General features: G+C 45.9%; 1 protein-coding gene across 4 annotated transcripts in view; it reads right to left on the reverse strand.

Moving 5' to 3' along the window:
• MYZAP (myocardial zonula adherens protein) overlaps positions 1–25004 on the reverse strand; it is a 124424-nt gene that overhangs the window by 84887 nt on the left and 14533 nt on the right. For all 4 annotated transcript variants that reach the window (XM_027553898.1, XM_027553899.1, XM_027553897.1 and 1 more), the window contains one exon: positions 13103–13189. In XM_027553898.1, the coding sequence (XP_027409699.1) occupies positions 13103–13189 (87 nt within the window). The remainder of the gene's footprint in view (positions 1–13102; positions 13190–25004) is intronic.

A 25004-nucleotide genomic window follows, 5' to 3' on the forward strand; every position in this document is an offset into this window, starting at 1 on the left:
AGCCCCTCATACCTGGGTCCCACAGGCACTGAGGCAACTCTTAATGTTGATACCTGAGTTTAGGTGAGTAGGGGGTTAAATGGCACTCAGTGGAGTGAGAAGCTCGGATTAGATATCCCAGCTTTACTACACATATAATCAGGAAGAGGAAAAGCTCTAATGAAACTCCCACATACCAGGAAACAAAAGCAAGCTCTTTCAGTCACCAGCTCCACCCAGTTCCTGAAAAACAAGCTGATGGTGGCCTAAGGCTTTGGGAAAACTTGTTTCTGAAAAGCAAAGGTTTTCACAGGTGGACTATCCTACAGGAAAACGCTCAGGTGACCAGATTAAGAGGACTTGTCTTCATGCCCATGAGGGGAGATGGGGACCACCATAGATGAAGGTATATACAGACAAGCCAGGGACAACATGGTCTGTGAAGCACATCCCAAGAGGTCGTGGATCTGAAAGTTACACACATGGAAAGGTATCAAAGATCTGTTAAGTAAAAAATAGTACATTTCATATTTCTATTTTTTGTTTTGCAAGTACGTGTTTGAGTGAGTAAAACACCTAGAAAGTTGGACTCCACATCTTCAATAATATTTTTTCAAAAAATGACAACTAAAAAATTATTACAAAGTCAGGATCTAAATGAGAGACCCACAGGAAAGCGCCCAACACAGGAGCAGGGCCATCAGCATGGGCCACCCCACAGGGAGAGGACTCCTGAGGATCTGCTGGGCTGTGATGGGGACGGGGAAGGGGGGTTTACGAAGAAAGAAAATATTTTTTGGCTAGCTATTTTACTATACAATGTTCTCTTTAATCTCCACATTAACCCTACTGTGTATATATTACTAGTTTTTCCAAGGTGGCAGTATTCAAGTGCCTGTTTGTGTTTCCAAATCTAGGCTCTTTCTTTAACCATAAAACCTTCAGGATAGCTTGTGTGTTAATCACTCAGTCATGTCCGACTCTTTGCGACCTCATGGTCTGTAGCCCATTGGGCTCCTCTGCCAATGGGATTCTCCAGGCAAGAATACTGGAGTGGGTAGCCATTTCCTCCTCCAGGGATCTTCCTGATCCAGGGATCAAAGCTGGCTCTCCTGCATTGCAGGCAGATTCCTACCATCTGAGCCACCAAAACCTTCAGGATAGCATAGAGGAGAGGAAGTGGAGCTCACAGCTTCGTGTGGTCCCAGACCTCAAGGTTATGGGAGCTAAGAGGGAGGCCCTCAGATTCAGGGCCACTGGGAGGAGATGAGCCCAGGATGGGAGGCTCTTCTCTAGCCTCCCAGGATCCATCTCCCTCCAGTCCCTCACTTCATTCCAGCCTCAGGGCCTCTTTTCTGTTCCTTTATCAGCCAACCTCCTTCATGCCTCAGGCATTTACACAGCCTATTCCCTCTCACTGCAGAGCCACTGCTGGGCCGAAACGTTCTCTCAAGGTCATCTTCACCAACTCTTCAGACAGTCAGGTCTCTACAACACTTACCAGCACCATGATGGAGTGACTGTTAGCATCACGATATATGTAAGGCCTGTTTCCCTACCAAATCAAAGTTCTAAGAAGTCTAGGGTCTTATCTGTCTTCTTTTTCACCATAATCCCCAGCAACTAACAGTGATGGACACTTAATGAGTTCTCAATAAATACTTGCTGAATGAATAAGAAGCTTTAAAAGTTGGAAGAGGTTCTGGGGAATTACTCAGAATATGTAAAGTTGGTCCCCTGAAGAGAACATCCTTTGTTCCTCTAAGATGAAGCCACAGGGTGGGAGTAGGGGGTGATATTTGCCCCAAGCATAAAATCTATATCCAGAAAAAGTTGCAAAGTATCTGAGACTTCTATTACTTTTACAAAACGTGAGCATGCTTTTGGTCAAAAACTGGAAAACCCAGAAAAAAAAAGTAAAAAGAGTTGACGCGTTTGACACTGTGTTTATAGCTGAATTTTTCTCCTCCCGTGTCCTTTAAAATAATCTCCCCATAAGATAAATATTAATTTTTAGGCATGATAACAGCATTGTGATTATATTAAGAGATAATCTTTATCTTTTAGAGACATATACTTAGACTATTTATGACATCTGGGACACAGGGTGGAGGAAGTGGACGGGGGTGGAGATAGGGCGAGACTGACCGTGGATTGAGGGCTGTCAGCTGGGTGAAGGTTCCAATATTCATTACACAATTCAGTCTCCTTTTGTTTATGTTTGAAATTCTCCATAATTAAAAGCTTTTTCAACTTCTTTATAATGCTGCTCGGTATTAAAAAAATCAAATTTTAAAAAATGTACACTAGGCCTACTAAAAGCTTCCTGGACATAAAACAACAGCAGATAAAATTGCCTTGAAAACAAAAGCCCTAATAAAGGCACAGAACAAAAAAGTTTTTGCCAAAGAAGGGAAAAGGACATAATCAACTGAAAGAACATCCCAAGTCCCTCTGTGCAAAGCAGCAGAATTCATGACAGGCACCATCAGTAAACTATACAGAGACCTCTCAATGAAACCATTCCCTGGGATGTCTGCGTGACTTACAACTTACTTACAGGCTCATGCTATGGCTGTTTTCCCTAAAGATACTTGGCAGCAAGCGCCTTAGAAAAGAAAAACGATAGAAAAGTAACTCAGCCTAAACTCCTGCTCTAGAGGTTTTATTGCTATCAGAAAGCAGGGGTATAAATTCAGTGATAGATGACCATATTTTCTAAACCCTAACTCAGAATATAAGATCTTGCAATGAGATCACTTCTACAGAGGTTATCTACAGAGACAGTGGCTCTATCTGTTGTAGTCACTGCTAGATCCTCAGTGCTCACCATAAATAGATACTCAGTAAGTACAGTTCAAAGGCAAGAAGAAAGAGAAAATAGTTGGAACTGTGCCTGTGTCAGAATATTTGGAGTATGTGGCCATCCAAGACACTGATTTTAGAAAAGAAAAACATCCCATGGTCAAGAAGGGATCTCAGACATAAAGAACAGACTTGTGGACTTGGGGAGAGGGGAGGAGTGGGTGAAATGTATGGAAAGAGTAACGTGGAAACTTACATGACCATATGTAAAATAGACAGCCAACGGGAATTTGCTGTACGGCTAAGGAAATTCAAACAGGGGCTCTGTATCAACCTAGAGGGGTGGGACCGGGAGGGAGATGGGAGGGAAATTCAAAAGGGAGGGGATATATGTATACCTATGGTTGATTTCTGTTGAGGTTTGACAGAAAACAACAAAATTCTGTAAAGCAATTATCCTTCAATTTAAAAATTAATTAATTAAAAAATAGAAGGGGTCTCAGAGAATAAATAGTATCAGAAACAGCCTACCATAAATCCAAACTAGTGCTAGTAGACTGCCACAGCCAGCCCCTGACCCCAGAGGCCAGGATAGGCAGCTGGTCACATGTCTGGCTGCCAGTATGACTTCAATGGCCTGAAACATGAATTGAGTGACTTGAAAACTAGAAGCCATTTTCAAAACTTTTGGTTTTGGACTTTTCCTTCCAGCCAGAGGGCTTCCCTGGTGGCTCAAACGGTCAAGAATCTGCCTGCAATGCAGGAAACCTGGGTTCATTCCCTGAGTTGGGGAAATCCCTTGGAGAAGGGAATGGTAACCCACTCCAATATTCTTGCCTGGAGAATCCCAGGGACAGAGGAGCCTGGCAAGCTATAGTCCATGGGGTTGCAGAGTTAGACACAACTGCAAGACTAACACTTTTTCCAGCCAGAAGGCAGAAGGTGACCTGGGGACTCTTTAAATGTTGAGTGTCTGGGCGCTGGATCCATCCCCAAGGCAGAAGCGATCACTTTCAGGAATGCGGTCTGACCTGTGTGTCCATCGTAGCAAATTATGGTTCCTGGTCATTATTCATGCTTGACATTGTTTTGTCTGGTTATAACAAAAATGGACGCTATAACTGAGCCTCTGGGGCTCTTCCACAGTCTGGGAGAGGACTAGGACTATTCCCTCTGGAATACAGAGGGGATGGGCAGGCTTGTCCCCTCAGATAAATGAAGACCTTTGAGTAACTAAGATATTTGTTGTTTTTAACTATCTCACAAGAATGAATAGAGACCACTTCCTACATAAACTTATGGTTGGAAAAAGACAGATCACTTTGAATGCTTAAAGATGAGAAGAAAAAGAAAACTTCTAGTCAAGCAGAAATCACACAAGAGGGACTTCCCTGGGGATGCAAGTGGCTAAGGTTTCCAATGCAGGGGCTACGTTCCATCCCTGGGTTAGGAAGATCCCCTGAAGGGCATGGCAACCCACTCCAGTATTCTTGCCTGGAGAATCCCATGGACAGAGGACCTTGGTGTGCTACAGTCCATAGGGTCATACAGAGTCAGACACAACTGAAGTGACTTAGCACGCACGCACGCAGAGAACTAGAGCCCTCACGCCACAAGGAAGAGTTCACATGCCACAACTAAGACCTGGCACAGCCAAAAAAAAAACAAATCTCACAAGAAAATGTAGTTCTGATAGTATCCTTATAAGAGTAACTTCTTAAAGATAATACTCCATCCTAAGCAGACAATAGCTGCTTAGGCCTAAAAACCGCAGGAAAAGGAGAAGAGTATCTGGGGGGAGGCGAGGGGTCAGTTCTCTTCCGGAACCCAGTGGTACAGTACACACCTTAGGTAAGTTACCTTGACTGATACCAGACCTTCCTGATAGGAGGAAGCATGCAAGTTGACGTCACCATGATGACTCGCCAGGGCACAGACCTGAGTAAGAACTGCAAAGCATTACTAGCTGTGTGGCCCTGTGCAAGTGACTTACTTCAAGGTCCTGAATGGTAAAATGGGGATAATACCATCAATTTCAGAAGCTTGTTTCAAGGAAGGCACGGAATAACATAATAAGTCATCTGGTGCACTGCCGGGCATACTAACAGATACTGACAGATTCTATAGTTTGCGGCCGTGGCTTTAGATTTCTGAGTATCTGATTTCCTACTAGATTCTCCATGTCCGTCTGGATGCCTCTGCCTGTCTGTCCACCTCCCTTCTCTGGCGTCTTTTTGCTGTTCCATCGCAGTCATCAGATTCACTCTGACAGTGACATGCTCACGCTTGAACTGGCCTTGGTTTCTCCGCATGAGGAAAGAAACACAAAGTCTTGGGAAGTTAGGAAAATGGAAGAGTTGGGTCAGCAGTTCTGTACACAGTCCCCCATCTCTCCTCGGTGTGTGATGAGGCGGGGGCAGGGCACACTGCTGGGGCAGCCATTGACCCCGACCTTATATTAAACCAGTCACTGCGCCTTCACTGTTCTACAGATGCACTGTCATACATATTTATTTGAATAGAGAGTCCCAGAACTAAAGAAATTTAGAAAAATGCTGGCTCCAGGCTAACATTTCCACTTGCCAGAAGAGGAAATTGAGGCCCCTGGAGATGACTTGAGTGGCCTGCCATGACCTTGAGTGGTCAGGCAGCCAGGACTCTCTGCCCTTCCAGGGGCTGCTATCTCTGAGAGGCACAGAGAGTCCTACACAGTATCACCAGGGAGGCCCCAGCCGCATCTGAATCACGGCAGTGCACGCCCTCACCTGGCAACAGCCCGGGATATTGTATAAACAGTCACACCAAGGACAAGAACTCAGCAGGCTTATTCATCCGGGGCTTTTAAGGCTTTAAAGACTTCTTAGAAGACTATAAAACCAAACAGCAAAGGTTTCCTTTTAACCATTTTACTGGACTATGAAAGCCCTCGACTTTGTATACATACACATATATCTGCTCTCTCTCAGTCAGGATTCTCCAAGATCTACAGAAAAACAGCTTCTTTAGAAACATATGTCACTCCAAGGACATCTATGACAGTGGGATGTTAGCTGTTTAAAATATTATCCACTTCAAGCTACTTAGTCAATTGGGAAAAACTTCACCACTGCACAGACTCAGAATCGGCAGAGCTCAGACAGTATTCTCCAAAATTCAACTATATAGTGAGACCCTGATACAACATGATAAAGGGGGTGTTGATTTGGTTTCTTATTTGTGTGGGTGTATGTCTGTCTCTATAAAAGTATACTGCATACAGATTTGGATAGGAATATAAATGTATACATTCACAAAGTTCTTTGAAAATGACAGGGGTTTAATTTCAAAATTATTTTCTACCAACTTTAATGTTCAACAATTTAGTAAACATGTCATCAATTCCTCAACATGAAATGTGTGTCTACAAATGAATCAGCATTTCCTCTTCCCTATAGTTAACAACTTTTAATATGTAAATAAAAGTTCATTGCTCATTCACCCGAGTTGTTAATGCAATTTAAGGTGATAATAGTTCACAAAGAAACTTATCGTCGGTTGAACTGTGTTCTGCAAATAGAGAGCATGTTGGAGTCTTTCTCCCCAGAACCTCAGAATTGGACCCTATTTGGGGACAGAGACAAGTTAATAAGAGGTCAGTAGAGTAAGAGCTAACCCAATATGACTAGTGTCCTTGTAAAAAGAGGACAATTTCGATCCAGAGACACATACACACAGGAGAACACCAGGTAAAGCTGGAGTGATGCTGCCATAGCCAAGGATTGCCAAGAGCCTCTGAAACCTGTAAAAGCCAAGGATGGCTGCCTCCCTGGAGCTCTCAGAGACAGCACGGCCCTGCTGACACCTTGATCCTGGACTTCCAGTCTCCAAAATGGTGACACTAGATTTCTGTTGTTTAAGCGCCCCCCCGCCCCCCCCCCCCCCCCCCCCCCCCCCGTTTGTGGTACATTTTACAGCAGGCCAAGGAAACTAATACAAAACTGAATCACCACAGTCCAGTCACTCACTAAGCACCAACTACATGCAAGGCAGAGATCTAGGGTCTGGGAGACAAAATTAAAAGACTACACATTTTATGCGTGTGTATATATGTACATAGGGCTTCCCTGGTGACTCAGATGGGAAGGGATCTGCCTGCAATGCAGGAGACCTGGGTTCAATCCCTGGGTTGGGAAGATCCCCTGGAGAAGGGAATGGCTACCCACTCCAGTATCCTTGCCTGGGAAATCCCATGTATAGAGGAGCCTGGAGGGCTATAGTCCATGGGAATCACAAAGAGTTGGACATGACTGAGAAACCAACATACACACACACACACACACACACACATATGTACATGTTGTATCCAGACGTGGCAAGAATATGTATGTGTACATATGTGAAGTACTTAGCACCAGATGGCTAGGTGCTAAGGGAGAGGGCTGCCTGGGTGTCCTGATGCTCAAGAGAGGGAATAATCACCCAAGCACAGGCAGGCAGGAGGATCTCAGGGAGGCAGGCCTTTGGTGGGGCCTTTGAGGATGAGGAGACTTGGATAAACTGAGAGACGGCTGCGGAGAGCCTCCAGGCACAGGCTAGAGATTTAGCAAGGATTCTGAGAAGGAAGCAGATGTCATGGGTTTGCGAGATGATAAGTAAACCTGTCTGGTGAGGGCAGACCAACCAGAAAAAAGGAAGAGTTAGTACTAAGTGGATTTTAGATGGGCTGGGTGGTCATGCAGGAGGAACTGGCTGCGGGCTCTGAGTCCTGCAGTCCAACCAGCAGTGCAACAATGGAACCAACAAGCAAACCAATGCACACTACTGATATTTTGACATTTATTTGCTTACAATAATCAAATATAGCTATTTTACTTCAAAGGAGAAGGGACTTCCCTGGTGGTCCAGTGGCTAAGACTCTGTGCTCCCAATGCAGGCAGCCTGGGTTTGATCCCACATGCTGTAACTAAGAGCCCACATGTTGCAACTAAAGAGTGAAGACTGAAGATCCTGCAACTATTGACCTGGTGCAACCAGGTAAACACATAAATATTGAAATAAAAGGAAAGGCATCAACTCATCATCTTCTACCCTTTGTCATCATTTGCCATTTTATGTTAGAGAGCCAAAAGCAGGACTTAATCAGATAGGTTATTTGAGGAAGAAGGTTCTAGTAAAAGTGAATTATCCTGGAAAAGATAATTTTCTTTTGGACTCGAAAGAGAAGGAGGAGAGAAGGGAAGAGGGTGTGAGACTCCCAGACGTACAGGGAGTTGGGTGCAGAGAACTGCTTCTCCCTTCCCTCCCCTCGAACCCACACACTCTCCTTGTGGTGCCCTTAACATCTCTGCCTCATTTCCAAGATGACGCCATCAGTCCCCTCAAAGTACATGGCTCTGAAGGGGACACACATGAGGAACAAATAATAGAGAAGACGCTTTGTTCTCACTTGCCATCAGGAAACAGGCATTAAGATGCGTGGGGCGCTTTGTTCTCACAGGGTCAGAACATTGTCTAAGTGCGTTACCTGTGTTCCAACCAAGCTGAGTACTTCCTGCTTATCTGTGTGCGCATTTAGTTGTGCCTGACTCCTTGAGACCCCACAGATTAGGGCTGCATCACTTCAGGCAAGTTACTTAATCTCTTTGTGCTTCAGTTTCCTCAACTATAAAACGGGATGTATATGGGTGCTCAGTCACATCCGATTCTTTGGACCCTATAGACTGCAGCCCACCAGCCTCTTCTGTCAGTGGGATTTCCCAGGCAAGAATACTGGAGTTGCCATTTCCTACTACAGGGGATCTTCCTGACTCAGGGATCGAATCCACATCTCCTACACTCAGGCAGATTCTTTATCACTGAGCCACCCATATCTGTGCACACAAATGATCCAGATTTCATACTTTTAGACAAGATCAGGCACGTTTGGGTGGTATGGCCATAGACTGGATTTCATATTTTTAAATACAAAAATAATGGTAAAACAGCAATAAAATATCTGTACATAAAATAAACACCATGTAAAGAACACTGAACGCCAGCATGGCCACCAGTAGGACAGGGCTTGGGAGAGCAAGGTTGACGTAGGAGGTGGTATCATCACCAAAGAGGAGTTCTCTGAGGTAAGGTCTGTGCAGAGAGAGGAGGCCAGGCCCAGGAGTATTGGCAGAGGGATGCTCAGAGGAGGACATACTATCCGAAAAGATGCAGCAGGCACAGCCCAAGAAGGAGGAGAAGCAGGATGGGCAATTTCAGAAAGGAGAATGACTTCTCCTGGGGACAGGGGAGAAAAGTGAAGAATCGGGGCCACTGGGTTTGACAGTCAAGGGGAAGCATATGACATTTAACCATCGCCTCTCTAGTCAGTGGGCTTCCCTTGTGGCTCAGACAGTAAAGAATCCACCTGCTATGAGGGAGACATGGGTTTGATCCCTGGGTAGGGAAGATTCCCTGGAGAAAGGAATTGCAACCCACTCCAGTACTCTTGCCTGGAGAATCCCATGGACAGAGGAGCCTACTGGGCTATAGTCCATGGGGTCACAAAGAGTTGGACATGACTGAGTGACTTTGACTTTTCACTTTTCTCTAATCAGTATTACAGGCCAGACGCGGTTGGGGGACCTTTGCATACTCCAACTCAGTTACTCTTTGCAACCAGGCTTTCATGTGCCTACTTGAAAGATGAGGAAACTAGTAGCAGAGGAACAAAGTGTCTGGGAGTCATCTGGTGGACTGGGGAAAGCAGGTTTGGGGCAGGTGGGATGTTCCATTAGAGAAAGATTAAGAGGAACAGGCGCCCCAGCATCTGCCTTGGGAGCAGGAAGCCTTCCACACCTGCCTGAGGAACCCATGACTCCAGAGAAAGACGCCGCCTCTGTTGTCATTGCCTCCAGAAGCCTCTAAACAGCCCATCATGAAGCTGGGCAACCTCAACCACCTGCCACGCCCTTCCACCACTGCCCTGTGAGTAATTCCTCTCCCTAATGATTTGGGGCCAGTAGACAGAATGGCCCAGCTAGCAGTGGTGCTTATGTGCCGCCAGCTGCCCCATAGCTTCCTCAGGTCCCCAGAAGACATTATGCAGGGCTTACCTGGTGGTTCAGTGGTAAAGAATCCACCTGTCAATGCAGAAGATGTGGATTCGATACCTGATCCAGGAAGATTCCACAAGCCGCAAGACAACTAAGCCCATGTGCCACAATTACTGAGCCTGTGCTCTAGAGCCCATGTGCTGCAGCTACTGAAGCCCAAAGGCTCTAGAACCCATGCTCCCCAACAAGAGAAGCCACTGTGATGAGAAGCCTGCACACTGCAACTAGAGAGTAGCCCCCACTTGCCACAGAGAAAAGCCTGCACAGCAACGAAGACCCAGCAGAGCCAAAAAAAAAAAACGCTATGCATCTTCCCTGACTGTGAAAAAGAACAAGATCCAGCTCTGCCTTCAGTGGGCTGCCGGTCTAACAGGGCCCTGGAAATCCTCTGAGGAGTTTCGCTTTATCAGCATCGCATCAGGCCATTTACAGCTTCTTTATCTGAGCAAGCTTCAGTCCCCCAACTGTCACACCACAGACAGAGGAACCAAAGGAAGAAGTCACCTCACCAGTGTTCTTAGTTTCCTGCAATTCTATGGGCTACGTACGATATCACAGAGAGGAGCAGCCACACGGAAGGACATCAGGGGGGCTAGCAGCCCCAGGGCCTCCTCGCTGGTGCTCACCTCTGGCTCCCAGTGACTCAAGACCAGGCACCTGGCCAGGACGCAGTGACAGAATCACCCAGAGCAGCCTCAGAGTTACCACCAGGACCTTCACGTGCTGCCACCACACAAGGACTTCGGTTCTGGGGTAAGAGCCGGCCCCACCCTCCTCCTCTCTACCCCAGTTTTTCTGCAGTGAGTCACCAATGCATCAGAGATTGGCACGCAGGCTGCACACCTGGTCTGCCGAGTCTAGCATCCTGGCACAGTCTCGCCCTGGAGCTTCTGCCCTGTGCTCCAGGAGTTCTTGGGCAGGAGGGTCCTGGAGTGCAGGGAAACTGGGAGGACTCTGGCCCCCATCAGCACCACTTTCACCTGGATTACATGAGGCTTCAGGATGACATTTTGACTTTTTTTTTTTTAATAAGAGGGTCTAACTGTTTTTAAAAGCTTGAAAAGCACTGTTCAAGGTCAACAGACAAATCGGGGTACAACATGAAGACCAACATGCCTGTGACATAGAACAGATTGGCATTTTCTTAGGTAATACTTGACTCTTCTTGAGCAGTGGCATGCCCTCCGGTGCCTTACAGAACCCACCGCCCCAGTGTTAGCATGCAGAAGCCCCTCAGAAACATCTCCCCAGGTATGCAGCTCAGAGCTAACTCCAACAGACCCAATTCCCCACTGCCTCTACCATGCATTCGGGGCCCTTGTCCTGTCACTTGCCCCAGCCTGGGCCTCTTCTCCAGCAAGTAGTCATTCTGACTCCCCATGTGCTAAGCTGCCCATGAGCCTCTGGACACAGCCTAGGGCCACTCCTCTGATCAATCTATCAGCTCTGAAAGGATGGGCAGAGAGGGGATCAGTGAAGGCAGAGGGGACCCACACCTCCAGCAACACAGGCCCCTGGTCATCAGCCAGGGTTCAGCAGCCAAAGCCTGACCACTTCCACTCTCTCTGCCTATAAGCTTTTACCTCTAAACTTTTTCTTTGGAAGATCTTCAAAGATACAGAGAAGCCAAAAGAACAGTTAAGATATATCACCAACGTACCATTATCATGAGTAAGAAAAGCACCATTTTTTAATAATATGTAATATATGAGTTTATATTCAAAATTGTACAACTTCCTATTGTATCAAAAGATACATATATGTATATATATCTTACATATATATATATATATATATATAGGACCCAGGATTTAATCAACATTTAATGCATTATAATAATGTTAAGTCTCTCTCATCTCTTTTATCTCCAATAGATTCTTTTTTTTTAATAACATTAAATTTATTAAGGGAGTCTAATTTTTTTATAGACAATCCCACATTTTGGATTTTTCTGTCTCCTTATTACTAGATTCAGTTACATAAGTTTGGCATGAATATTACAGGTAACATTATTTACTTCTTAACTGCATCATACCAGAAGTCACAGAATACCAGGCTGCCCAGTCCTGGTAAAGCCGAATGGCATCACCTGGTAGAACCACTGGCTGCCATACTGTGGCACTGTGCCTCTAGAGCCCGTAAGTGATCAGTGAGGTCATACTCTGAGCCCACATCAATATACTGCTCCAGGTAATCTTTCACCGACTAGTTTTTACATTCATTGATGACCTGGCATGGGGGTTACAAAACAAGAAATTAGCTAAATTTATCAGCTAATGTTATATTAAAAAAAAAAAAAAAAGAGCTTTCCCTTTTATAATCTATTACTATATACCCATGAGGGTTTTTTTTTATTATTCAATGTGTCATAATTCATCATTGTCATTAATTCTTTTGATTTTGAAATGTTTCCATTTTTAGCGGCGAGAGCCCTTTCAAACAGGCTTCTGGGTCCTTTGATACAGCCCGATTCTCCATGTTCCCAGAGCCCTGCTTACACTTCAGGATCCTAACACTCGAACTATCACATCAGCTTGGTTTATTTATATGTCTGTCTCACCTGAAAATCTGTCAGCTCCTCAAGGCAAGGCCAAGGTCAGACTTATCTCTGCAGCCCAGCACTTAGCACAGCAGCTGGCACAAAAAGGCCTGCTCGGCTCCTCCTCCCTGCAGCCGGGTGCCCTTGCCAGAGCTGCTTTGGGGCCATTCTTCTCCAGGCAGCACCCCCACCCCAAGAGCTGGGCCTCTGGCTCCAGCCACAGAGAAAGGCTCAGGCCCCGCCGCAGCTCACAATGGGCCCTTTGACTCAGCTGGTCAGGGCTCTTTCAGGAAAAACCCGTCCCCTGCCACCACACCTGTCACCAAAGCCAGCGCCCCTAGAGTTGCAAGGCAACACACAGCCGGTGTTCACCCAGAAGCGACAGCAGGGTCCTGAGGCCACCCAGCCGGCCAGGCAGAGCAGCCTGACTTCTGGGAAGATGGCGGGTGGGGGGCCTTTCATCATACAGCTGCTGACACGCAAGCTCTGTGAACAGCCTGGATGGAGGACGTCAGGGGAAGGGGGTTCAAATAAAAGGGTACAAAGAGGCGAGGGACTTCCCTGGCAGCCCAGTGGGTAAGACTCTGTGCTTCACTGCAGGGGGCAAGGGTTCAAACTCTGGTCGAGCAACTGAGATCCCACATGCCGCACAGCATAAAACAGCGACAAAAAGGTGGACACTGGTCAAGACTTCGCCTCAGAGATGGCTTACCTGCTCTCTTCTTTCAACCTTCTTTTCACTCGGCTCAGGCACTGGGTTCTCGGGAGGTACAGTCAGCCGTAGTCTGCAGACATTTGCCTGGGAGAGAAGACAGGAGAGGGCAGTTATAAACCTGCATTTGGGGCAGAAGGAGCCAGATCACCTGGGGTTTCTCAGAGCCTCCGTCGCCTCCTTAGCAACGGGAATGATGGCACAAATCACACAGGGGACGCTGGGGAAAGACCAGCTTCCACCGGGCCCATCACAGGCACTCCCCACCTTCCTGTTTATGTTTTATGCTTTCCTTCTTTAGCAAACTACTGAATAGTTTCATAGAATTCAAACATTTTTTAAAATGGCTCATGTTCCATTACAGTACAGGATGATCTGATTTCAAAATACAGCCAGAGGGGTAGAGGCCAAGCTATACACAGTGGTGAGGGGTGGGAAGGTGCTTTCTACTTGACTCTATGTTGGATTTTCCTATAACAGACATGTACATGTTTAATCACAAAAAAAATTTTAAAGTCTATATATCCATGTCCACAATAGCATTATTCACAATAGGCGAAAGGTGGAAACATCCCAAATGTCCATCGATGGATGAGTAGGTAGATAAAATGTGTATATACATAGAACAGAATATTTACACAGCCGTATAAAGGAACAAAACTTCTGACACATGCTATGACATGGAGCAACCTTGAGGACATGATGCTAAGTGAAATAAGACAGTCATGAAAAGACAAACCTGTGTGGTTCCACTTACACAGGGTCCCCAGGGTGGTCAAATTCATAGAGACAGAGAGAAGAATGTTGGTTGCCAAGGACTGAGTTATTCTTTAATAATACGGAACTTCAGTTTGAAAATGTGAAAGACAGATGGTGGTGATGGTCACACAACAATGACAACGTATTTAATGCCACATGATGTTTATTTCACCCTATTATCACAGCCTGATCCTATTGTAATATATTCTGGAGAGAAGTGGAAAATGTGTTGTTTTTTATCCTGTCATTAAAAAAATAACATCAAAGGAAAAAAACAGAGAGTCAAAGCAGCACCCAGAGTGCCCAGCCCACAGCCGCACACACTCATGAGAGCACAGCCTGTCCCTGTTATGGGTGGAATTCTGTCCCCCTAAAATGTATACACAGGAGTCCTAACTCCTAGTACCTCAGAATGTGACTTTATTTGAAAATAGGGTATTTATAGCGGTGCTTGTCGTTCAGCCACTAAGTCATGTTGACTCTTTGCAACCCCATGGACTGCACCATACCAGGCCCCACTCTCCTCCATCATCTCTTGGAATTTGCTCTAATTCATGTCCATTGAGTTGGTGATGCCATTAAACTATCTCATTCTCTGCCACCTTCTTCTCCTTTTGCCTTGAATCTTTCCCAGCATCAGGGTCTTTTCCAATGAGTTAGCTCTTTGCATCAAGTGGCCAAAGTATTGGAGCTTCAGCTTCAGCATCAGTCCTTCCAGTGAATACTCAGGATTGATTTCCTTTAGGATTGACTGGTCAGATCTCCTTGCAGTCTAAGGGATTCTCAAGAGTCTTCTCCAACACCACAGTTCAAAATCATCAATTCTTCAGTGCTCAGCCTTCTTTATGACCAACTCTCACATCTGTACATGGTAATGAAAAAATGGAGCTTTGACTATATGGACCTTTGGACCTTTGTTGGCAAAATAATGTCTCTACTTTTAAATACACTGTCTAGGTTTTTCATAGCTTTTCTTCCCAGGAGCAATCATCTTAATTTCCTGGCTGCAATCACCGTCCACAGTGATTCTGAAGCCCAAGAAATGAAAATCTGTCACTGTTTCCACTTTTTCCCCTTCTAATTGCCATAAAGTGATCGGACAAGATGCTATGATCTTAGTGTTTTGAATGCTGAGTTTTAAGCCAGCTCTTTCACTTTCCTCTTTCACATTCATCAAAAGACTCTCTAGATCCTCTTCACTTTTTGCCATTAGGGTGGTATGTTGTTGATATTTCACCCTACAATCTTGATTCCAGCTTGTGATTCATCCAGCCCGGCTTTTCTCATGATGTACTCTGATACATGTACTTTCACATGATGTAAGTCAAACAAGCAGGGTGACAATATACAGCCTTGACTTACTCCTTTCCCAATTTGAAACCAGCCCGTTGTTCCATGTACAGTTCTAACTGTTGCTTCTTGATCTGCATACAAGTTTCTCAGGAGAAAGGCATGGTGATCTGGTACTCTCATCTCTTTAAGAATTTTCCACAGCTTGTACAATGAGGTCATTAGGGTAGGTCCTAATCCCAAATGACTGGTGTCCTTCTATAAAGGGAAAATTGGGAGACACACACACACACAGGGAGCGCACCATGTAAGCAAACAAAGGAGATGGGCCTGAAACAGATTCTGCCCTCACTGCTCTCAGAAGGAACCAATCCTGTCGACACCTTGACTTTGGACTTCCAATCTCCAGAATCAGGAGACAATATATTGCTGTTGTTTAAGTCACTTGACTTGTGGTACTTTTTTTTTTACAGCAACCCCACTAAACTAATACATACCTCAACCTGGTCTGCAGTCACAGTTATGCACTGGTCCACAGGGCAGCCTCTGAAGAAAGCACCCTGCATCCAAGAAGCCCACGGTTGGATACGATTGTAAAAGACCTTTGACATCCAACCTGCCAGTCTCTGAAGGAACCTCCTCACTCAACAATATACCTGGCAGGTGGACACCCAGCCTGAGGCTAACATTTCCCCGTAAAGGTGACAGCCCATTTGGAACACACATTAGCACTTCCACTCTCACCACTGCCTTCCTCTGAGGTACCCCATTTTGCTACCTGACACCTCTAACTTCCTGATAATGGACTTAAACAGCGCTTCCTCAGACCCCCTACCTGACAGACCCGGGGTACCCTCAGGGACTGTAGCAGAATTCCCTTTGCTCTTCATCAGCCTGAATGTCTTTTCTTCTGCACTAAACAATCCAGTCCTTTCAGCCACAAGATTTGATTTCGAGATCCTTCTCCATCTCACTCTTCTCTGGGCAAGCTCTGGCTCCAGTGACCCCAGGGAGAGACGTGACCTGACCCGCAGCGATATCACTCCCTCTTATATGGCCAACTTTGCACGAAACCTTAAAGCTCATCGCCAGTCATGCTGGTCATAGAGAAATCAAGCCAATCCGGCACACAGCTCCCTCAGCTGACAAACAACACTGACGGGAATCTGAGGGTCTCCAGAAAGAGGTAACCCTTTGACTTCAGGCCATATGGGCTGGTTGAAACAAGCGGGCATTTGCATGAACATCAAAATGTAACTCACACCAGGCAGGTAATCCAAGTCTGTGATGCTCAATAATCATCTCTGGTAGGCCAGATCCGATCCACAGCATAGTTTTGCAGAGAAAAGGAAGTACTTTTCTCTTGTACCATACCCTATACCACACACACACATATGCACACAGAGATACATACCTGCACAGGTGTACACACATATTCACAGTTTCGAACACCTACTAGGCTGTGCTGACTATGAGCAAGCTATGTGATCTCTCTGAATCTCAAGGGTAAAATACAGGTAAAGGAAGATTCTGGCATATAGTAAGCTTCTATCACTGTTAGATATTTTTATTTTTATCTAAATAATGTCATCAGCCTACAAGCTCCAAAATGAAATAGGCTGACTTGGCTTTCTAGCTCTGCTTTCCATAATAAAAACAATTTGGCCAATGGATCTAGAGGGTATTAGTATAGCAACTAACAGCTTTATAGGCTGATTGCCCTAGAGGGGTAATCCCTAATGTCAATCATTTTTGGAATAAACTGAAAACTGGAAGAAAAGACAAGGTCCAGAAGGGACTCCATGACTCCAATCAGTCAAAACTGAGAAGCCCCCTCCCCCTGATGGAGACAGTTCTTTATCTGTCCACCCAAAATGCTGATTTTCCTCAACACACTTTCTGCATCTCTCCTCAGGCCATATTTACACTACGGAACACAAATTCACAGGCTAAAGAGAATGCATTTCTCTAAACTATCAGTTTAACCTGATGATAGATAATGAATTCAAATAAAACAAGAATGTAAAATAAACATCTGACTTCAAAGCTAACTGGCAGGTGCGCCAGGCGCTCACGGCTCCACCCACACCCCTGTGCGGCGTGTTTGCTCTTGTCATTAGGAGTGCCTTTATGGAAACATGAGGGCATGGACTGCACGTGGTGCTTACACTCTGTAATCAGTGCTGATCCACAATGGACTGACGGCACAGACGCAATTTAAATCCAGCTTGGAACAGGGTCAGACCCTTCTTAGTAAGATGCTCAAATGTACTGTCATGTGAAAAAAGACAAGTGCTGGGAAAAAATAACCTGTTCTGTTTTTAAAATACACTCTGATAATTAGTATATATATTTGTGGGGAAAAATGTCTTTACAGAAACATGACTACCTGCTGGTGGTGGTGGTGGTGGTCTTTTGGAAAGGGGGATTTCTGCAATGTCTGCACCTGTTCCACGTATGTGTAAGTTTTTAAAATAAAAAACATAGTAGGGACTTCCCTGGTGGTCCAGTAGCTAAGACCCCATGTTCCCAATGCAAGGGGCCCAGGTTCAATCCCTGGTCACAGAACTAGGTCCCACAGCCTATAACTAAGACAGCCTGCAGGCCACAATGAGGATCTAAGATGCCACATGCTGCAACAAACACCCAGGGCGTGCAGTCAAATAAATAAATACAGATAAATATTTTTAAAATATCTTAGTAGTGAGAGAGGGCAACCCACTCCAGTATTCTTTCCTGGGATATCCCATGGACAGAGGAGCCTGGCAGGCTACAGCTCATGGGGTCACAAAGAGTCAGACACAAGCAACTAACAGTCAGTTACAGCAATAATAAAGATTGAGAGGGACTATATCAGAGACAGAGAAAGGTCTGCCAACCCAGGAGACATGGGTTCCATGTCGGGAAGATCCCTTGGAAGAGGAAATGGCAACCCACTCCAGTACTCTTGTCTGGGAAATCCCATGGACAGAGTAGCCTGTCGGGCTATAGTCCATAGTGTCGCAAAGTGTTGGACATGATTCAGGCAACTTTGCACAGCACAGCACATATCAGATGGGGTGGAGGCGGGGGAGGTCCTCAATCCTTCCTAGACCCACAGGACTATTTCAAGAGCAGCAAAGAGAACATCCCACAGGTCGAAAAGGTGCTCTGAATTTCTTAACAGAAGTACTAAGTAACCCCTGAATGTACCCGACAGGCTGACCCTGTAGAGTTGACCTCCATTAGTCATTCACTTCGAGGAATCTCCCCATGGGAAAATCTCCCCCTGGCTAAGATCAAGGCAGATCAAGGCTTATCTCTCTGAGCATTTGATGATGCTCACTTTCATGGTTTCCTGACACTCAGGTACATAATACCCAGAGTAGCCCAGGTTGGACAGTATCTGAGAGGCAGGTAAGGTAGTTGATCCCAGGGGTTCCCATAGAAGCTGGCTCCACCTTGTGTTCTGAACATTGTGGGGAGCTGAATCTTATTTACCCTGAACACTAGTCCTGGACTTGCCATCCTTGAAATCAAAGGTCCCTTCCAGTGGATCAAAAACAAGAAGATGGACTCAGTGTACTTCAAGTACTGAGCACCCACCACTTGTAAAACACTTAAGGGCTATGAGGGTACCAATATGGAAAAAAAAAGAGCCCTACCCAAAAAAGGCTCATCATCCAGAAACATAACCACACAAGGCAATATCACAACCAATACAATACTGGGCAGACAGGGTAGTGTGGTTAAGGCATATGGAACTGCACTTCTGGGTTTCAATTCTGATTCTGACTCTGACACCTACTAGCTGTGAAACCTTTGGAAAGCTGCTGCTGCTGCTAAGTCACTTCAGTCGTGTCCGACTCTGTGCGACCCCATAGACGGCACCCCACTAGGCTCCCCTGTCCCTGGGATTCTCCAGGCAAGAACACTGGAGTGGGTTGCCATTTCCTTCTCCAGTGCATGAAAGTGAAAAGTGAAAGGGAAGTCGCTCAGTCGTGTCTGACTCTGAGCAACCCCATGGACTGCAGCATACTGGGCTCCTTTGTCCATGGGATTTTCCAGGCTACTCCATCTTTATTGTTTCAGTTACTTCCGTTGTAAAACTCAGTAAACAATAGTGCAGAAACGACTCTCCTGGGATTTTCGCAAGGATTGTTTTGTTTTGTTTCTTTTTTGGCCACACTGAGTAGCATGAAGGATCTTAGTTCCCCAACCAAAGATCTAACTCATGCCCTCTGCAGTAGAAGCATGGAGTCTTAACCACTGGACCAGTCCCTGTGGCTAGGCTTTAATAAACTAATACGTGAAAAGGGCTTAGAATAGTTTCTGGCACATATGTAGCTTTCAGTAAATCATTTTTTACCCTGGGAATTTAAGGAGGAGAACAGTCATCTAACTGGAGGTGGAGTATATCAGAAAGGTTCTAGAGATGACATGTGAACTGCGTATAGAAGGACAGAAAGGACTTCCCAGGTCAATGATGTTGGGAGAATCCATCATCAGAATGAAGTGAAGAAGTGAAGTCACTCAATCGTGTCCGACTATTTGCGATCCCATGGACTGTAGCCCATCAGGCTCCTCCGTCCAAGGGATTCTCCAGGCAACAATACTGGAGTGGCTTGCCATTTCCTTCTCCAGGGAATCTTCCCGACCCAGGGATCGAACCCAGGTCTCTTGCATTGCAGGCAGACGCTTTACCCTCTGAGCCACGAGGCATTCATTCCAGACGGGCCAAAGACACAAACAGGGCATGTTCTGAGAATGGCAAATGGGCCCGCAGCCTGAGCAATATCGGGAGAAGAAAATGGCCACACAAGTAGGGGCCAAACTCTTAACAGCCTACAGATGCCTGACAGCGAAGCAAGGCCTCTAAGGGAAGCCATCGGGGAGCCATTTAAATTTCTAGAGGAAACGACTATTGCTCAAATCTGAGTTCAGTGATTCAACAGCAATTATTGAGTACTTCCTATTATGTTCCACACCCTACAGCATGGACCGGAAGGGAAAAAATAGGGTTCCCAAGCAGGCTTTGTACCTAACTGCTTGTGTAGCCCTTACAGCACTCAGCACAGGATCAACATGTCATAGGCCCTTGCTCAGTAAATGTCAGTATGGGCTTCTTTCTAGGTTGAACTAAAACACAGTAAGGAGAATGTGCCTGACACTCCCCAGAGAGCCTTCCACTTTCTTCAAGCCAATCCCCACAGGACAGCAGGAGAAGGGCAGCGAGCATTCAAGCCTCCTCCACAAGAAGATCCACAACCGAGCCCTTGTCTGCAATCAGGGCGCCTGGGAGGTAAGCAGGCCTCTGGGGACTTATTTCTGACCCACTCTGTGGAGGCAGAGGACTGGTCCCTGTCTAGCAGGGACTCTGCCATCCACGTACCCTCACGCTCTCAGCTTCAGTATCCAGGCTCACCTGAGGGAGAGCTGCCCATCTCAAATAAAAAGGGGTGGAGAAGATGACACAGGGAGGTGCTGGGTTTGCTCATCAGTTTACAAACATGGATTTCCCTACAGAAATGAGCCAAGTGCATTTACATTTCCCTCGGGCGCAGTCCACTCTGTGACCGTGGCTCCCTGCTCAGCTCCACCTAACAACAGATGGTGTGGCCACTATGGCTGTGGCTGGGAGGGCAGTCTCTGCTCAGCACAAGCATTAAAATCTCTGGGACATGCAGGTGGAACTGGGCCCGCCCCGTCTGGAGGAGGACTCTTAAGCTTTGCTTTGACCCTGAGCTTGCAGGCCTGACCATCTACATCAGGGCGAGGTACACTTTTTCTGTAAAGGGCCAGATAGCAAATACTGAGGGTCTGCAGGCCCTGTAAAACCATTCTTGGCTCAGAGTATACAAAAGAGGCCAAGGGCTGGGTCTGACTATGGGGTCATCACTTGCCCACCCTGATCTCCATACTTTCTTCCAGGTGGTGTAAAGTGTCCTGGCACCCACTTTCCTGTCACAGCTGATTCCAGACAAAATTCCTAAGTAGGAGGACAGTGACTTCTCCCTCTTGTTCTAGCTGGCTCTTCTGTACCAGGCTTACCATGTGCCCCAAATGCCAAGACCCAGAGAGAAATCGCAGGTAAATGAATGTACACAAAGACACCAGAGTCCTAGCATGTTAGGACTCTCCCATCCTGCCCCCACCTCCATCATGCCTTTCCAAAAAGCCAAAGGGACCTTCCAGAACATGGACCCAGGATTGCCTGCATGTCCAAGAAAGCTGTCTGAGAGAGCAACCCTGGAAGGAGGAGTTCTGATCCTTGGCCACATATTAGAATCACCCGGGGAAGCTTCCTAAGCAATGCTGATGTCATTCTCTACTTTTCAAGGTTCTCATCTAGATGGCCTGGGGTGGGGCCTAGGTGGAGGATTTTAAGCTTCTTGGTATTCCATGCGTAACCAGAGTGGAACCACTGACCTAACCAAAGGAATGAAACTCCGACAGTACAACAGGATCAGGCACCTGGACTACTTGGAGGCCTTCCCAGAGCTGTGAAGCTCCTCACCCAGGCAGACACTCCCATCCACAGGGCACCTGCTTCCTGCCCAGGTGGACCAGAGGTCATGGGCTGGCTTCATTCCAAGCGTCTCTTCCTGTTTTCCCATTTGCCAACTCAGTGTCAAGTATGGCTGTTTGAGGACCCTGGGGACACTCTTCTTTCGAAGCACCTATTACACCAGGCCTGGGAAGGGAGGGTCCTTAAACCTTCTCCTCTAGTAGTTAATCATAGGTAGGAGCAATGATGAGAGTCATGAGCCTCTAGGGGAATACAGAAGAGGGGGTTCAGGCAGGCTTCCCAGAGGAGCTGACCCTTCATCAGAAAAGAGGCATGAAAAATGGCAGAGGTGAGGAACAGCATCAAAATCTTGGGGAACAGAAAGTAATTTGGTACACCTGCAAAGAGTATTCGTGAGGAGGGGGTGGGGAGGGCAAAGGCCAGATCAGAAGGCCCTGGGTGCTAAATTAGGGGTTTGTACTTGTTCCTGGCAATACCGAAGGAGCTCTTAAAGCAGAAGAGTTAGGTAGCTGGATTCTGCATTTTAGAGAGACACACTGGCCTTAAAATACAAAAAACAGTCAACAGTGTGACTGATATTCAGGAAATATCACTTATCTAAGGAGGGAAAAGAGGCAAACACCTCTGTGTTACTATCCTGTGTGCCGGGTGAGATGGTGACCGTTTTTGGCTGAGAGACACGACTGCAGGAACAACAAGTAAGGCACATAATTGCTGAAAGTCCTTTAAATCAAAACATTTCAACTTGGTCTCTAGTTAATTGGCCCAGGACCCACAACTCCCTGTGTTCAGCTCTATAATTTTTGAGGCTGATGTGAAAAGGTTTCATAAGTGACCAGAAGCTCAGTGGTAACACCAGCCTCTGGATCTCAGATTTCCTTAAGACTCCTCAGAACTCAGGTCTCTTCATCCTACACCTGACACAGCGAGATGAGTGAACCAAAGCAGAGAAGTCAGGACACTTTTTTTTTCTGAGCATATAACTATTAGTTCTGAGTGGCAGAGGGTCTTTGGCTGAATCCTGGGGAAACCAGGTTCTAAAACTCCTCAACTGGGCTCAGGAGGGCCCAGGAGAGCAGCCAGCCAGTCTTCTGGGTACTGCAGGCCCCCTGCCAACCCCCTCCCTGGGGAGGGCTGCAGCCAGCTTCCTTCCACCAGACGCTGAGTTCCCACAATGCTCTGCGTCCCTTCCTCAGAGCCCAGTAGGACAATATGGAAGTTATGCTCACAGATGTTTCTGTGAAAGGAAAAGGAAGTGAGGTAAACACCTGTCTGATCCATTCCCTGGCCAGCTAAGGAGAATTCTTTGAGTCAATCAGACAGAAATGGGACCCAGGAGAGTACTGCCTGAGTGAGGAAGTGATGACTGGCCAGCCCATTCCAGTTTTTAACAGAGGAAGACTCTGCCAAATACAAAAATTACTGGCAAAAGCAGGCCAGGAGACAGTCCTTGCCCTCTGGCCTTCCTGGATTTGGTTTCATTTTTTAATGTGCCATGGAGGGGCCATGACACCAATAACACCAGTCAATAGTCTCCTATTACAACACAGTGTGATGCTGGGGGAACCCTTGACAAGTCTATCATCTCACACCACCCTCACCAAACTGCTAAACCAGTAATATTTGGCTGTGCCAAGCAAAAATGCCTTCCCCCCCAAAGCACATACCCTGGCCACACAACTGCCCTTCCACTGCAAAGCTTCATTCAGTGTGATTAACTGCATTTACAAAATTCCTTTCAAAATCACAAAGCAATGTCAATATTTTTTAAAACATTTTCTCCTATTCTCCAAGGTCATCTCAATCTATCTATGGTTATTCTCCAGCCAATTTATCTTCCTGCTGTTGCCATAGATAAAACTATTTTTAGTGCACAACAGGTATGAAGGCAGATTTTTTTTTTAACTTTACAACCCCTGTTGGTTGGCATCCATAAATGCCTCTCAGAGGTTTATCAGCTGACAGACATTACTCTCCCATCTGTTTGGTGTTTTTTTTTCCCCCCTTGAGAGATTTCAGATAAGAAGGAGGTACAAATTGTAGGTGGCAGCTATTAAACGAAGGATAACTAGTGACAGTCTGGTCTGGCTGCACCACCCTGGGCAGCTGACTCCGAGAACTCCCTGCTCAGTGTCAGCTGTCACCACCATTTCTGGTTGGCCTGAAGGCCTGGCCGGATACATCCCGGTTCCCCAGCAGTCCCTAATTTGGTAAGCTCTTGGGATGAAACAGAAATGTTATTTTAATGGCTAGCGTTTTGCTGCACAAGGCCATCGCTCGTGGCATATCACAGAGGAAAGACAGAACAATATAGAGTTTACTGAAAAACTTTCAACTTAGGGAACACTTTCCACTTGTTTGGTCTGCAACTTTATTTTTAAGACATCCTACCCTTGTTTATCCAAAAAAAATAAGTGTTTTGCCCTAAAGCAGGTCTAATACATCACTGTTAAACAGTATATGCCAACAGTTCCATTTAGAAGAAATGATACTTCCTTTTTTCAGTATGTCAATGATGTCACTCGCCTTACAAAGTCTCGCTCCATCCTGCAAGACTAAACACAAATGTCTGCTGCAGAGGGAGGCCTTCCTCAGAAGCCTCAAGAAGAACCTTTCCTTTTAGCTTCCATGCAACCTGTCAACACTCTACCCTACTATTACAACCATCACTCTGTATGATGGCAGTCTGGGACAAATGTCTATACCCAGGTAGAGTGGACCCCAATATCTAACCCTTCATCACACAGAAGGTCTATAAGCATTGCTTAAAAATCAATTAATCAATCAAAGATCACAGTTTCTACAAACACACACAGTACCAATGCCATTTGCAAATTCTGAACAGAGTTGGAAATCACAAGGAAATCTTTAGTTATCTTCTTTGCAGAGCAAATACCCATGTGCTCAAAGTAGTAGCCTTACATGGTCTGATTCAGGGCACTGACCACTTCAGACCAAAGTATTTCAGATGTCTTACTCAAAGGGCAAAGCCTTCTCAACAGTGTGTTCATTCCATCAGACACCACAGTATGTATAGCTAAAGAAATACTTGAAAGTAAATATTTGAGAAAAAAATCTTCAGAAAGGTTATCTACTATACTAATCACATTTGCATCCACCCACATCACTCTAGCCACTCAACGAGTATCCACTCTGGAAGGGGACCTAGACAATTTGACACAATCTGGTCCCACACAGGATCCTGTCCAAGCTCAGGGCTAGCTTTGCAGTAACTTCATTCTTTCTCAATCATAATTATGTTCCAACTGAGAAGGATTTCCACAGAAAAAAAGACAAATACCCATCCTGGTGTAAGGCTAGGACTGTGGTTGGAAATCCACTTGG

Source organism: Bos indicus x Bos taurus, chromosome 10 (genome assembly GCF_003369695.1).
Source record: "Bos indicus x Bos taurus breed Angus x Brahman F1 hybrid chromosome 10, Bos_hybrid_MaternalHap_v2.0, whole genome shotgun sequence".
NCBI classification, from domain to species: Eukaryota; Metazoa; Chordata; class Mammalia; order Artiodactyla; family Bovidae; genus Bos; species Bos indicus x Bos taurus.